Genomic DNA, 17,107 nt, shown 5'->3' on the forward strand with positions numbered 1-17,107 from the left:
TCTATACTCCACAATATGAATTAGATTCAGGTCTAAGGTCCCAATTTTTCTCAAGAGCAGAAATCTCATGACAAATGACTTCGATAGTTCCACATAATGCCATTTAAAATACTAGTTTTTTCTAACACTTTTGTTCAGAAATTTTGTTTCAGTTAGCAACAAGATGACAATGTCTTTCTTTTGTCAGAAGACTTCGAGGAAGTGCGAGAAAGTTTTATTTGCTTTTCACAGGCACAATGTGACTTTTACCCTCAATATCTCATTCATATAAATCAGGAGAATTCTTACTCAAGGAAGAACTTTACAAATATATTTATCCTTTACAAGTTTATAATACAATGTAGACAAATATTGAGTTGTATATAATTACGTCTTTACCGTGGACAAAAGTTGCACCAGTCGTACCCCATATTAGTTTGATTTGCAGTTGTTCAACATATAACAAGGTGATAAAGAAAGTTAAATAGCTTTAAATGATAGATTGGGTAAATATTTAAGTAGCTGTCTTTGTAAGAATCAGGCATATGGTGATTGATACACCTAAAAGAAAAATGTAACTTTTCTTTTCTGTGGTTCATTTAACTACCCAAGAAAGCTCTAATGAAACAAATATCTTAGTGGAGTGAAGGAATGTCTTACTGGTTTAAATATTTAATGTGAATTAATTGCAGGGTATTGCAACCAATGATTGATTGATTGATTTGTTTTTGATTAATCATCGTATTGCAGATACATTGTATTTCATGCATTTCTGGGAGAAAACTTTTGATTAATCTAACATACCCTGCTTTGTACTTGTCAAAGTAGTTAATTTTTGATTATACTTTCTATGTAGTAACTCCTTGCAGTAACTACAGTTGAGATAGTTACCCCAACTATTACATATGTTACTCTGACTCTTTAGTCAACCACTTGTCACTCTGTCATCAATATGCCGTGTGTTTAGATGGATTTGTTATACAGACCTCACTCTGTCATCAATATACTGTGTGTTTAGACTTGGATTTGTTATACAGACTTTCCTTTTAGCCTATTCCTTTTGACCACTTCCTAGATTTTTTCAGTTTAATAATTTTGTTTTTACCCTTCATTTGTGGGAGAATAAGTGACTACCAATTTAGAGGTATTTGGTATGACTCCACCTCCACGCTTTGGAGAACATGCTACCATGAGACCACCAAGATAATTGCATGCAAACAATGTAAAATAATTTTATCATTTGGTAACATTCTAGATGAGCAATTTTAATGACAAGGGGTTAGTTATATTAGGTTTATATCCAATACATTTCATCACTTCACAAATTCTGAATAATTTTGAGTCTATTACCGCTATACCTGCCTGCTTCTTATTTTGACCTGTAGTTTATAAAAATGTTTTTCATTCTTTCTCAAGAAGGGATTGTTATAAATGTTTACACGAACTCATCTAAAAAAATCTGTAATTTTCAAATGAAATGGTTGACACACAGATAATGAAATTATGGCTTTTTTGTTGAATATATATTGTGAATAATTGGAGATGTTTGTGTGAACTGGAAGGAACTATTTTTGTCAAATCTTTACAGGATGTTTAAACTCATCTGTGAAAATTTGATATTTTAATCATGGATTGTAAGAAGAATATTTTACATAATATATGGGATGAAAATGAGATTTGTATTGTAAACTTTGTCAGTTGAGATTAGACACCTTTGTTGAATTTTAAAAGAATATTCAGGTTTCTTGATTTGAAATATTTTGATAGTGGTACGTATCTTGTACATGTATGAGATTTTGTTAGTCAGAATCAAAATAGGGAAATACAAATATAATTTTAGCAAACCCTTCAAAAGGTGAAATATAATAAGTTCTCAATTTTCTAGTTAACTTTAAAAAACTTCATCTGTGTAGTTGACCTTTTTCGGAGAACAAATATGAAGATCACTTGTACCTGGTATTCAAGTTGATGGTTAGTCCAAAGGCTTGGCCCCAGGTCATGTCACGGCTTACTATAAAAGAAATGGAAGTTTTTGTTTGAAATCTTGTCATTTCTATGAGTATAACCCCCAGAAATGTCACATTTTATTTCGCTCCCAGGACCCAACAAGTAACTTAGAAACTTTTCCTAATATATCCTCCATCCCATTATTCTATATTTTCTCCAGATTCTACACACATTGTAAAGATACTTTTATTGTCTATGTTCCTCTTTTTTCATGGCTTGCAGAAATTTGTCACTTCATAGATTTGCGATATGTGGATTTCACAACTCCATCATACAATTGAATTGCTCTGATCATTTTGAACCAAATTTTGTGGTTTGACGAACCAATGATAACCATGAAAACTGGTACCCAACTAATGATAGTACTTTTGCTACATGACACCATGATCTGAATAGCAAGTGATCTATAGATGAGACATTGGATGTTATCATATTTTTTTATATCTGGGTAGTGATATAAAGACAATATAAGCTTCCGTGATAGTGCAAAATGATCTCAGTTCTATAAAATCTGATCTAATCTGCTAGTTGTTTCAAAGTTACCTTGTATACTGATATTGTTTTGAAAAAATACTCCTATAATGAATACAAAATCAAAAGAGACTGTTTTGTCTTGTTTTTTTTATGGGATCTATTTGTATTAGATTTGCTGAGTCATTTGGAGAATTAATTACTTCATATCTTCATGCAATCTCAATAAATTCATCTGAATATTTTTTTTTAAAATCATTAATAATTTATTGCTAATTGGTTTCAGTGCTCTAAGTTGATGGTTTCTTCCTATGATAAACAGAAAAAGATGTAAGTCACAAGCACTATAGTAATTGGCAACTGTATGTGTGTTTTTGTCTTGCAAGTCTTGCAGTCTTGCAAGAAGGAAGTATAGCTGAGAACATCACACATTTTTTTTAAATAGTTTGTGAGTTTGTTTTTTTAACTTATTTTACTTTAGAGATATTTTATGCCCATGGGAAGCTGGAACAATTCTTTTACTTTTTAAAAAAAGCATAGCTGAGATTAGTACTGTAGAATAATTTTTATTACTGTTAATTGTTAAAGAAATATGGGTGTGATAATTTTTTGGTAAATTTTAGGTTGAAAAACAATTTTTGAAAAATTTGGAAATATAAGTACCCCCTCAAACAAAAAAACCTTGAAAAAAATGCTTTATAGTTGATTTATTCTTTAACTAAGATATTCTGTTTTAAAGTGATCACTATGTCCATCTTTATCTTTTCCCAGCTACAAATTTTTGCTGGTTCTGTCTAATAAAGATATACAAAAGTATCAATTTTACAGTTTTGAGAAACTGATAAATATTACATAGTGGTAAAAATCCATTTTGTCGGTACTATTTTTTGTGATTATTTGTCCAATTTGAAAATAACAAATACTTAATACACCACAAAACATTATATGTTTGCATGCACTACCTTATATATACTTCTTAACTTTACATGAAGGTAATCATATGGGTATGTACATGAAGAATATAATTATTATCCAATGCTAAGCATAGAGGGGAAAAAACTAATTGTACTGATTATGGCAGGTACTTGATTTTGTGATTATTGGCCAGTACGAAATTGTTGTTTTTGTTCAGAGAATAATGGAAGAAATTCTCTTGCATGTACCGGTAGTTATTTTTGCGGATAGTACGTGACCGCGAAATTCATGAAAAGAAGTATCACGTGAAAATAAGTATAATTACAGTATCCAAATTAAGGGGTTTTTTGTATTTTTTTGATTAAACAAGGGAGTTGGGCATTTTGAGCGTCCCCCATAGATCTAGTTCTTTTGTAATTCCCCTAAAACCCCTGAATGTTGCACTGTTATATTTTGCTTTATCACAATTACAATTTAATTCCCATTTTTTTTATATGTTTTGATTTCATTATTGTCTATTTTGGTTTCAAAACAAATTGAAATCGACATTTTCTTGGGTCAATGCTATCTGTTACAAGAGTCCCAGTAGTGTCAACAACAGATCATATCTTAGATCCATAATAATAAACCTATTTGTTTTCACACCATTAAAATGCCCATAAAACTATTTTAATGGAGTTTAACATTTATTTGTCCATATCTATGATCACAACAATTATTGGTTTTCAAATATGTGTTTTGATAACATGTGTATAACAGAAGCAAGTAGAGCTATAATACAGTTTTTTATTTGCCCATATTTTGAGGATGTAGCTAGATTTATCCCTTTCTGTACATCATAGGGGCAGATCCAGGATTTCAAGTGGAGGGGGGCCATAATAGAATTAAAAGCCTTAGGGCCTTTTTTGTGGGATAGAATTTGTGAAAAATCAAGATTAATGTATTAAAAAAACTCAATTTTTAGGGAAGGAGGCATACATCCATTTTTTTAGAGGGAGGTATACACCTAGCATGCCTATCTTGGAAAAGCCACTGTCCACACTTTGCTTTGATTGATTTGAATGATTAATGGTGCAATGTTAACCAGTATATATGCTATTTTTGTAGTTAATAGAAAATGTTATGGTTTATGAAAATTTATAGATTGCATTTAAAATTCTGATATTTCCCATATAATTCCAGTTTATAAAAGAAGCCGAAGATTAAGTTTTAATAGCAGTACAAAATACCTTATAAAACTGGTCCCCCACATACAGTAATACCTCCAGGTTCACAGAATATGGGGCCTTCAAATTTTAAAAAGTGATGGTATGAAATTTCATGACCCTTTACATGGAGAAATCAATTTGGGCATTCTGAAATGAATGCTTATAAGTTTGTAAATCATTTTATAATTTGTCAAAGTGTGTATCATGTACTGGTACACAAAGTTTTATTCTGCGTAATGAATTTAAAGGTACATATGTATTAAGCTTTTTTATGATACACTGTTACAGACCATAATTTAAGAACAAAGGAGGTATGGGAAGATCAGAGTAATCTCTTTGGAAATCTGCCTCCCATGTTGTATTATTAAATCCTTATTCCTGCATCTGTTTACTTCATATAAATAGTTAAATAATAGTATCAGAAAATATGGTTGCTTAAAATACATGGTGCAGAAAACACATTGTTGTATTTATTAGGGACTGTTTACTTTTCACTAACATCTGCATCTTTATTTTCATTAGTAAAGAATCCATTGTATCTTTTGCCCTTCTTATGTCATTCCATCCTTTGGAATCACTCTAAAAATCTTTTTTAAAAAAAGATAGCGGACACAGTAAAATTTTGTACTTTTTTACTTATAATTTTCAACGTTTCAATCAGGAAAATAACATGTATTTCAATTTTCGATGCAATTTTTTCGAATGCCACCGAGTTATCAGTATTTGGCCAATTGGATAACAGAACTGCAATCAGGTGACTTGAGTTTCCATGGAAGAGCGCCTTCAAGTTCAAAGGGTAAAAAGTGAAACTATACCGATTGCATCAGAAAAATAGGTGTTTTATCAAATGTTTGGTTCCAAAGTTTTAGCTCATCTTGCCTAAGGCCATGTGAGCTATTGCAATCACTTGGCATCTTTGATCATCTTTATTAACAATTTTTCAAAAATCTTCTCCTCTGAAACTACTGTGCAGAATTATATGGAACTTTGCACAGATGTTCCTTAGGGTATCTTGCAGAAAATTTGTATTAAAATTTTTGATTTGTTGAAAAACATGGCTACTGTTACTAAAAATAGAGCATAGGGGTTAGTCAGTAGTTTTTTGCATATATCTCCAAAACTGTTAGGTTCAGCTAAGTTCTGACATGGGTAAAAGTGTTCACGTAATGAGATCTCTGGTCAAATTTTCATTTTAATCTGTTAAGCCATGTTGAAGTTATTGCCCTTTTTCAATGTTTTTTTGCTGTTTTAAATGGTATTTCTTTCAAAAATCTTCACCTCTGACACTACTTGACTAATGAAACCGAACTTAATATGAATATTTCTTGGGGTATCCTGTATGGAACTGATGTGGGGATTTTTGATTTGTCAGAAAACAATAGCTGAAATGATCCTTGGTATAAATCCTACCAAAGTCTTCTTGAGTCAAAATTGTTGGACAACTTCTTGTTAAATTTATTGCCCTTGAAATACAAAATATAACCAGGTGAGCGATTCAGGCCTCTGGGAGCCTCTTGTTTATTTTTAATTGGACTCCTTATGTAAATCCCTGCATGCATAATTCCGTCAGATTTCAGATATCTCTTATGGTTTAGAGCAGTAATTGGACAAAGGGGCTACACCCCATAAAAATTTGCTTTTTTATTTTGGGTACGAATTCAAAATTTTTTTTAGATTCCTTATGAAAATTCCTGCTGCATTTTTCAATTAGATTTTATTTTTCTCTTATGGTTTTCTAGTTTTAAGTGGTCAAAGGGGGCACACCTGAAAAAAATGAACTTTTTATTTTTGGTCTTATTTAAAAAAAAAAATTATTTCGATTTCAAATTTTATTCAATATAGTATCCAAACCACTTGTGTCCATAATGAATTGTAAATCCCTATGCTTAAATGTGTCAAGCTCTGTATATATTTCTGATTTTCAATGAGAAGAAAAAAGAATAATGTCAAAGAAGTGTTTTTTTATGGTTTTTCTGTCTATCTGCTTGCAACTTTTTTCTTTTCACTTGTGACACCAAAGGGAAAAGCAGGTCTAGTGGCTGCCCAACTCTGTCTGTCCATCTGTAGGTCGATCTGGTCATAGAGTTTAGGGAGTACCTAGTTTGTGTAATATGGATTTGCATAAGACACCCTCTGATATTTCTTTAAATGTTTTTTTTTCTTTTTGCATTAGAAATTTAATATGAAAACAAGAATCATAAATAAGATCTTATTAACATTATGACCTATAAATTAAACTTCCCTAGTTCAATGAACAATATTAAGCCTAATAGGAAGTTTAACTATTTATATTCTGAGGAAGTATTTTGATACCATACTAAAACAACTATCGAAGACACCAGATTTTGATATGATATATAAAAATATTTCAATACTGAGAACATATGCTCTGGATAAACGTATTGTTTCCCCACAATTACTTGAATAAATATTAACATAAAAGTTATGATATCAAAACAAAAAATGTATCGGTTTCAAGATCATTATTAGTATAAATAAAATAGTTGAGGCAGAAAAATAACACAATCTGAAATAGAACAATGTTAAATTATGGGTTGTTTTGTAACGGTCATGTTTCATATCGGAAATTTTAATTATATGCTCTTAGTCCATATTTTAAAATCTGTTGAAAGTAAATATTATGGTTACTGTTTGATGCCAGAGGCAGACATAGTTACAACAAGCAGTGTTGACCTTACATGCAACATAAGTAACCTAAATATATGCCATGAGGAGAAGGAGGAATTTAGATTGGGGGTAATGGATGTTTCCCAATCGTATAATTGACATAATATAACATGGGATGAAACAAAAGGGGGGGGGAATGGGAAAATAAACACCCATACTCAGAGTTAGAAATAGTAGCCTGCCCACCAGCCCAAGACTGGCTATTTTTTGGCAGGGCTGGAAAATTTTAACAAAAATCTATATAGCCATATAGTAAATATATTGAAAAATTGTATTCATGGCCGACTAGAATTTGAGTGAGTTTCCTACTCTGCCATACTTTTAATCAACAATGAAAACATTTATTGTATTCATTGGAATCACATCTTCTCCTATTGAGCACATCATAGTGGGATACAATATACTGTATAGCTGTTAATTTTGGTGGTAACCAAATTTAGTGATTTGCTCTATGAATATGGTATTAAATTTTTTCAGTCTTTATTTTTCACATTCATTGTAAGTTTCTTTGGATGAAACATGTAGCTGTGAAACATCTTGACTAAAATTTGGCAAGTTTTTATGGTAAGGATATTGTGACTCGTACATCTGTCCACGGTTGTTGTTAGTAGCAATGTGCACACAGAAATTAAGGCACTTGAAATTAGTGTTATATTCAACGAAACTTTCACTCTCTGTCGTATCCTAGGAATCCAATATTTCTGGCGTAATTAAGTGACTTTATCATTTACTCCTCCATGCGTTTTGTTGGTATGGTTTGCGCATCTATGATGATTATCTCTAATCTTGCAAATACAGCAAAAATTAAAACTCACAAAAGTTTCCCACTAAGCAACTACAGTGATCATTTTGGAGGGGACCCATGTGTCAAGTTCCCCATTAGAGCTGAAAATGAATCAATGTGGCACCTCCCCCTCCCCACAAAATGTGGCATCTCCCCCTCCCCACAAAAAGAAGGGAAATGACCCTTTAAAATCTGTGTGGAACAAAAACTTTTGAGTACTCCTATTTTCAATTTGTTTTCCTCTTGTCCATATGATAAACAGACTTGAAGGTTATAGACCTATGGAATATTATGATTCCTGAACCTCGATAAGTATAAAATGTTTTAAAATTAAAACTTGTCTATAATGGTACATTTTTGTATATGCGGAGTTAGGCTATTTTCTATGTACATGTATAATAGTTGCTATTCCTTCATATTTCTCTTCTCATTTAAGTTTGGATAAACCAGTATCATGAACATTGCTTGTATTATTTACGAAAATAATTTAATAAAAAAAATATGACTTTTCTTATAAAATATCACAGTTGTTATTGAAAATAACCGACATTAAGCGGCATTACCCTGTCTCGTTAAATTGACTTTGAATCTTACAAGGTATCTGTCTCATTAAGTATGTCAAACATTGCTATGATTGATGAGACATTGATCCACTGGTTAAGGTATAGAAATGGAATGAGATATTGACCAATTCCATTGGTGTCTGAATGTTTATCTAAGGGGGGATAAAATAGACTATGTTATCTGATTTCTAGGATTAAGTTAAAGTAGAGTAAGGTTGACTCAGGTGACTTCTGGGTGGGTTGTAAGTGAGATTGTCTTGCTTGAGTCTAAAACTGATTAATGACTGAAGTTGACTCAAGTGACTCCAAAGCTGGTTTAATGAGTTAGGTTGACTCAGGTGACTCCAAAGCTGGTTCATGAGTGTGGTTGACTCAGGTGACTCCAAAGCTGGTTCATGAGTGAGGTTGACTCAGGTGACTCCAAAGTTGGTTTAATGAGTGTGGTTGACTCTGGTGACTCCAAAGCTGGTTTAATGAGTGTGGTTGACTCAGGTGACTCCAAAGCTGGTTTAATGAGTGTGGTTGACTCAGGTGACTCCAAAGCTGGTTTAATGAGTGTGGTTGACTCAGGTGACTCCAAAGCTGGTTTAATGAGTGTGGTTGACTCAGGTGACTCTAAAGCTGGTTTAATGAGTGTGGTTGACTCAGGTGACTCCAAAGCTGGTTCATGAGTGTGGTTGACTCAGGTGACTCCAAAGCTGGTTTAATGAGTGTGGTTGACTCTGGTGACTCCAAAGCTGGTTTCATGAGTGTGGTTGACTCAGGTGACTCCAAAGCTGGTTTCATGAGTGTGGTTGACTCAGGTGACTCCAAAGCGGGTTTAATGAGTGTGGTTGACTCAGGTGACTCCAAAGCTGGTTTAATGAGTGTGGTTGACTCAGGTGACTCCAAAGCTAGTTCCATGAGTGTGGTTGACTCAGGTGACTCCAAAGCTGGTTCCATGAGTGTGGTTGACTCAGGTGACTCCAAAGCTGGTTTCATGAGTGTGGTTGACTCAGGTGACTCCAAAGCTGGTTCATGAGTTAGGTTGACTCAGGTGACTCCAAAGTTGGTTCACAACTTTGGTCACTTTTATCATATCATATAACACATGTAATTTTCTTCTCATTGTTTATAAAAAAAGTTCTAATATTTTCAATATGGCAGTATATTTCTGCTGTTTTGTATAGGCATACGCTTACTCATTTACATAGAATAGTTTCAAACTTTATAGACTTAAAGGAGTTTTTCTTCTAAAGAAATAAGAACTTTTTACAGTATTAAGTTTTATAAGACTCACTTGATCTAGTTTCTCTCTTCACAATGATATTTATGCTATATTTGTTATTATCTGATTTATACACAGGCATGAAATTCAGAAATTCATGTTAATCGAGCTTCAGGTGAAATTCAAGTGAAATTCACATGAAATTAATATGATTTTCATGTGAAATTCACTGAACACAAATTTTGTGTGAACATTTCGTGTGAATTTCACATGAACTCACTGACTTAATTTATTTGCTCAATTCAGGTGAAAATCATGTGAAATTCTTGTGAAATAATTTTGCCTGTGTAGTTTATGAGATTAGTTTCACTTATTGATCTTCATCTTGTTGTATAGCTGAAAATCAGATAGTTTGTTCATTTAATCAATAAGTCAGCTTTTATTATGGAATGGAAATTTATCCTTAAATTTATAAAGCACAGTATATATATATATATATAGCATTCACTGTTCATTCTAAAACTTTTCTGGTGTATTTTTGCTGATCTGAAGTAATCCATGCACACATTCTCTTGTTATAAATATTTAGCTTTTGAATTTTATGCACCACTCACTCACTACATTTTCAAACAATACTTGGTATGACATTAAAGGTTGTCCTAAAACCTCAAGTAAAATTATTATTCAGACAAGAAAAATAAATAATACTTTATATATTTTCAACATGCATCAACTGAACTCTACAATGCAATTATGGTATAGTTTTGTACAATCCAACTGATGAACTCCCTCCTCAGAATGGTGAAAGGGAGGTAACTAAAAATTTCTAACATAACTTTCTTGCACCAATAAACTAATACTTGTTTTTTTCACATTTAACGGTCAACTGTGTTATAAATATTTAAAATGAATTCATTTTTCCATTAATCAATGCTGAAATTGATGAGAGTGTTTTGTAGCATAATTAATTTGATAAATCTCAAAGTAAAGTTAAAGAAAGTTGTTCTGTTATTTTGTATTTATTAGCATTGCTAAAAATAGATCTGTTTTGCAATATTTCAAGCATTATTTTTAATGGAATAGAAATCTTAATTTCCATAATTATTCTTAAATTTACAGTTTTTTTTAGCAGTTCTGTTTTATGCAAATATAATTTTTTTTTTAATTTAAATGAACTTCAAATACATAATTCTACTTGATTTCAGTGATCAATTTTTAAATTTACAAATCTTTTACATATAATTGTATACACAATATAATTTCTGGATGTGTTTCACAATTTTACTAATACATTAATACCTAAATACCTATCTTTTCAGATGCAGCCATGAAGAAATAGCATGCACTGTACACGCACTATGTACGCAGCGTAACTTATTGGGAACATTTAACGACAATGAAGTACTTGAACCTGTATAGCACTACATATATTTCAGATGAAAAAATGAAAACAAGGCTCGTGTCTTCAGCTCCCATTCCAGACTACTCATTGCCATCGAGTCGGAGTTCCTCCACGACAAGTCAGTCCATACAGGGCGGGAGTAGTAAACCAGAAGAGGATGACAAGGAGGAGCGGGATGAGAGGGAGGAAGGGCAGGAACAGTATCAAACAGTAGACGAGGGGCCCTCAGGTAAAACTATCCATATTTTGACATTTCAGTTAAGTTGCCATTTTATAATTATGACAAGACAAGACAAGACAACTTTATTGATAACCTCAGACACAATAGGTGTACAAGAGGACACTAAGACAAGACAAGACAAGACAACATTATTGACAACCTCAGACACAATAGGTGTACAAGAGGACACTAGTATAGCATAAATCACACAACATACAATAATTACAAAACATAAAAATAATGCACAACACATTATCAAGATATAAAGTATTTAACGGATGAAAGGTTTGTTTTCACAGCAATTTAGCAAGATTTCTATTTAATGATGCCAAATTAATGTACAGTTTATAACAAAATTCAAGAAGCCTATTTAATTTATACATCTGAGGATTTATAGTATAATATTTTGGTAAATATTTATCTCAAATTTCTTTGATACTTTCATGCTGACGCAAAAATAAATAATGGAATCAATTTCTGTTCCCTGGTCATAAAGATGACATATTCTCTGATATTTTTGTATCTTAGACTATCTCCCTGTTTCAAACAGTATTTTTAAATTGGAACATTTAAGTTTGGCGATTTGGTGTAATTCACCTACTTTAAGTATGAAAAACTTTGTGTTGTAATTGCAATGATTAACAATCATATTTTAATTATATTTCGTTTAATTGAATTGATGCTTTTGTTCCTTTATCATGGAATTTTCAGGAATGCAAAGATTGCAAAAAACTAAAATTTATTTTGGTTTAAAAACATATATCTATGCAATAAATTTTGAATGTATTGAATATGTTGGTTATTTCTGATGATGATAAAACCTTGATTATAAATCAGATGTGAAAAAAAGATTTAAATGTGAATGTCTTTTACTTGGGCTAATCAATTCTTGTAGTTTTTTGTTTGTTTGAATTGGACAGTACATGAATTTAAATACAGCATCTGCATTATTTTGAAACTTTTGATTTTTTTTAACTTTCCTACAAAACCATGCATATTGATTCCAGAAACAAACTATAGCAGTAATCTACCTCCATTTGTAAATATATATATATAGTTTTATTGTGAAAGTAAAAAGATTATTTCATTCATGTGTAGGAAAAAATTCAAATATGTATCTAAATACTTACTAAGAGAGATAATCCAACTTAAACATTGTCACTTTGTTTAAGTTAGGGTTGAACAGGAGTTATCTTTCTTTAGAACTAATTCATTTGTGTAGTTCAGAAATTTGATGTATTCTTTGCATGTCTCATTAAACTTTTTTAACCAAAAAATTGAATTGTGATATAAGTACTATGTGGGAAAATGCAGCCTATATCTAGGTTCTCCCTAAAACTGCCAATTGGATTAATTTAAATACAGGCTTATAAAACTGTGCATAACAATCTTGTTTCAGACAGGTTTGACTAATATTTACAAGTCCATTTTTATTTATCAGTATCTTACCTCACATTGGTGTTTTATTTTTGTCCCTCCTTCCCCCCAAAAATGTAAACAGGGGCAAAAAATGTGAAATGATAGTTTAATTGTATGATTATTATATCATGTAGAAAAGGGAACAGATGTGGTGAAATTCAACAAATTCACCATTGTATACCTTCATAAAAATAGTAAATACTTACATGAAATTTTCATCATTGGGGTTATTCAAACATCCCACTTTTCAATGGTGGATATAGATACTTAGAATAGGGGTCCCAGAGGAGTTTTTTTTTTCATTTTGGCCCAAAATTTGCACAAAAATTATTAAAAATTTCCTACAAATGGTGGGCTTCCAGAGTTTGGAACCCCTTATATTGTAAAGCCATTATTTCTTATAACCCAACTCACTAAAAATATAATAAATAACCAAGTACTTCAGAAATAGAACATCTTATTTGTTGATTTTTAAAGTGATACATTATGCAAATGATAGACTTTATGAAACTGCAGTTTATGTATAGTAAGTACTACAACAGAAGAAATAAATCATCAAATCCAGTGATCCTTGCTGTGCAAAATGATAGCTACCAGTTTCAAAAGTAAAAACTTTTTATTGTTTTTCTTCACTTCATATCTAACGAAATTTAACGAAATTAAAATTGCATTATTTTTCATATTTTTGTGATCTCTTTTCCACTACTCCAGTTGAAAATACCCATTGAGAATAAAGGGAAAAACTGGATCCAGATAAAATAACATTTGGAGTTACAATGTTTTGACTGCTAAATTACCATGATTACATACAAAAACAAAGAAATAATTTCTTTCACAGAACATTTAAAATTGTCATGCATCTACGTGCATTCGTGAATTCGTTTGAAACTTTGAATAAATGAAGTGTAGGTTATAAATTAAAAAGAAGCGCAAAAAAAAACCTTTCATGTATAAGACAATCATTCTAAATTTTTTCAATGAAAATAGCTAAACATCAATTGTTCTCTACATTAATCTTTATTGGAGAAGCTATGAATATTTTTGGAATTTTCATAAAAAAAAAAAAGAAATTTTAATTTTTGCATGTAACCAAGATTAGTTAACCCCCTTTGATTGCACTTTTAAAGATGTAATGTCTGCTTCAGTAGAATTGATTTATACATGTATTAACGAACTTGTTCCACACAAGCGATTTTTCTCAAGTGTATCATATTGCCATCTGTTTAAATCGTCATAACACTTTGACCTTTATATATAACCATCAGTGTCATATCATAAATTTATTGTTTAAATCAGTCTACAATTTTTTAAATCACACTTTAAGGGGGGATCTCCAACAAGTCAGTATGAGTGTTCGATTCAGCTGTGTACATTGCTGGCTTATAATAACAGTAAATAGAAATAATCTTCCTAAGTTTGAATAGTTTTGTAGATAAACTACCAATTTCTTTATCAAGTTTGTTTAGTGTTATTTATGCGAGTACGGTTAATTTTCTTTCAATTCTTTGTTATTTTGCGGGAGGTTTAAAAATATATGGACTTTACAATTGTTACAAGCTCTTATCGTAGATAGTCAGTTACCTTTGAAAAAGACAGGTAAGAAATTAGAAAAATAATTGTGCAACTTGGTTTTAAACTCTTTGATATACTTTGTAATTCATTTTGACAATTATTCTTTGATGATTTTGACGAAAAAATGTATTTGAAAATAATATACTTTTATATAATTTTTGCATAGTTATAAAATTAGCTATAATATTTGACAAATATGTATATATTGTACATATTGTATATATTGAGATGGGATGTAGCTTAGATTTAGCTTATTTATACATATATATATGCATCCTTGTATTAACATGCCATGTTGATCCTTGTCGTGCATACTATTTATCTACATAGTAAATAAGATGGTACAGACTTCCTATATGCGTTATGTACTTGATATGGCTGTATTTGAATACCATGGCAGATCCTGTACTGCCTTAACCGATACCATCAGAGGTTTCTCTATTAAGTTAAATCATGCAAAGTTCGGGCTCTAAATTTACTTACGAGAAAGTATCACTTGGTTAATGAAAGTTATATTTTAATATAGCTTAGTTGGCTAAGTGGTCTAGAGCGTTGGACTTAGTGCTAGCTGTTTTGGCATAGATGTCCGAGACGAGAAGGATTTCGAATCCTGCTGTGTAAGGGACCAAATTTGCATTGCTTTGCAACCTTGCTATGATTCTATATATAGACCAATGTCATAAAATTATTTTCTAATGTGGCATAAATCATCTTGCAATATTCTCATCATTAAGGCAGCAGATAATTAAAAATGTGACAAAATGGATGGCACTCTATTTTATCCTGTACCAATATAAAATGCAAAAAAATTGAGCATAATTCACAAAATCATACCCTAACTTGTCCCTTCCCAGAATCCATATGGCCAGAATGTTAAAAAGTTGTCAAACAGGAAGTTTGATGTGACCTCCCCCGGCACTTTCGTAGATGAATGACTAAGTCCAATCTAAATCAAAATAGGAGGTGCAAAATGGCATCATATCACAAAGAATGCATGAAAGTGAGCTTCCAGTCAGCTGCTTCAGAGGTGTTGCTGTGGAAACTGGTGACATATGAAAAGACAAATGCATCATGGACAGTGTTGTCACTATATACCTTGGTCTATAAAGTAGGGGTATAAAAACTTGTGTACACGGATCTAATATTGAAACTAAATATTGAAGCATCGAAGTTTACCTTTCTTTTTCTTTAACCCCTGTTTTCCCCAATCAAAAATTACAATAATTTCATTCATTTTCCTGATTGAGGAGCAATTTAACTATCTGCTCAAGGAAATGAATTTTGAACAAAAAAGTAGATAGTAGGAGCTTCATAGTTTAAGATATACATGTATCATGTTCTCAGGTGAAACACTACTTATATACATGTATCATGTCTTAATGTGAAACACTACTTTTTGAACCACAAAATGCAAACTTTGTATTAAATTAACTCCCTCCATGCAGTTACTAAAGGCTTACCTGTTATAATGGTATTTACATTTTATAGAAATTAAACATTTATTCCATTAATTCCCTTTATATTTAAAATTCTAAATAGCAGAATAAACATACAGGGTGCATCTTAACTTTAAATGTAAATTTTTAATATCCTTTTTGAATTAATATTTTAATTGAAGTTTATTCTTAGTGATAAAGGCTTGAAGCTGTTTTGGAGATGTAAATATTTAAAGGCACGGTGGTTGAATAAGTAACATTGTCATGATTTGTTGATATTGTCATTTTTTTTAAAAATAATTTGTATAAATATATAGAATTCCATGATGAAAAGAGAGGTCAGATTTAAATGAAACTTTGTAGGCTATTTCCATGATTACATAATGTAAAAATTCTTCTAAATTACATTTAATTGTATCCATGAGATCAAGGATACCCTCAGTTTAAGTTAAATGATAATTTCAAAATTAAATATTATCCAATCCACAAAGGAGGGTGTTCTTACAGTTGGAACTTACCCATTTGTTGATGTCCTGCATTTTTTGGGCTTAACATCACATAAAATTGTCTGAAAGCCCCCTCCCCTTTTTTTAGAATCTCTGGATCTGCACCTATAGTCAAGAAACTAAAATAGGACAATGACGAACTACTAGAAAACATAAAAAGCTATGAGTTAATAAGCTACTCAATCACAACCTAAAACTGGCAGCATGGATCAGATGCACAGGTAGGGTGAAAAAAGGAGTATTGTAGCAATGCTGATTTCAATAATATAATCTTCTGTTGAAAAAACTGAAGTCTCAATTGTCATGGATTGACAATTACATCATTGTTTTGTTCTGCCAGGGACTGTATAGCAATATAATTTAAGTGTGATATGTGATATTATATTGACAAATTAATTTGACAATATTCATTAATTATTCTTACGCATGGTACACATTTAAAAATATGGTCAGTTTTTTACAGAAAGGACAACGGTTACTATTAGTTTCACTCCCCTAACTTTCAGACTCCCTGTGGCATGTCTAGACTATCGGCTTTGCCAATTTAAACTTTCATACGGACTCTATTGACTATCAAATATGCCATTATTTTATGGATTTCATGGTAGAATTCTAAAGGCAAGCATCAAATAACTTTTGATCCCTACATTATGAAATTGCCCCAATTAAGGGGAAGTTATTCAGTATAAATCAGAGCTTTTAATTGATCATTGACAATCTCTTATATAAA

At 31.4% G+C, this 17,107-nt stretch overlaps 1 protein-coding gene and 1 long non-coding RNA gene across 29 annotated transcripts in view; one reads left to right on the forward strand and one right to left on the reverse strand.

Moving 5' to 3' along the window:
* The window catches only part of LOC148598482 (uncharacterized), a 129,712-nt gene that overhangs the window by 25,859 nt on the left and 86,746 nt on the right, over window positions 1–17,107 (forward strand). For 26 of the 28 annotated variants that reach the window (XM_088561868.1, XM_088561858.1, XM_088561869.1 and 23 more), the window contains exon 4: window positions 11,142–11,453. In XM_088561868.1, coding sequence (XP_088417994.1) covers window positions 11,219–11,453 — 235 coding nt within the window. In that variant the 5' untranslated portion in view covers window positions 11,142–11,218. Of the gene's footprint in view, window positions 1–11,141; window positions 11,454–14,240; window positions 14,460–17,107 lie in introns of those variants that run through there. The other 2 variants (XM_088561861.1, XM_088561883.1) reach the window with 2 other exon arrangements.
* Window positions 1,626–16,033, reverse strand: LOC148598483 (uncharacterized). Its single transcript, XR_015918664.1, has 3 exons — window positions 15,896–16,033; window positions 15,270–15,477; window positions 1,626–1,990 (listed from the first exon to the last, which is right to left on the reverse strand). It is a non-coding gene; the product is annotated as an uncharacterized LOC148598483 (long non-coding RNA).

The sequence above is a fragment of the Perna viridis genome, chromosome 14 (assembly GCF_037379345.1).
Source record: "Perna viridis isolate PV_CMFRI_1.1 ecotype Kerala chromosome 14, ASM3737934v1, whole genome shotgun sequence".
Classification (NCBI taxonomy): domain Eukaryota; kingdom Metazoa; phylum Mollusca; class Bivalvia; order Mytilida; family Mytilidae; genus Perna; species Perna viridis.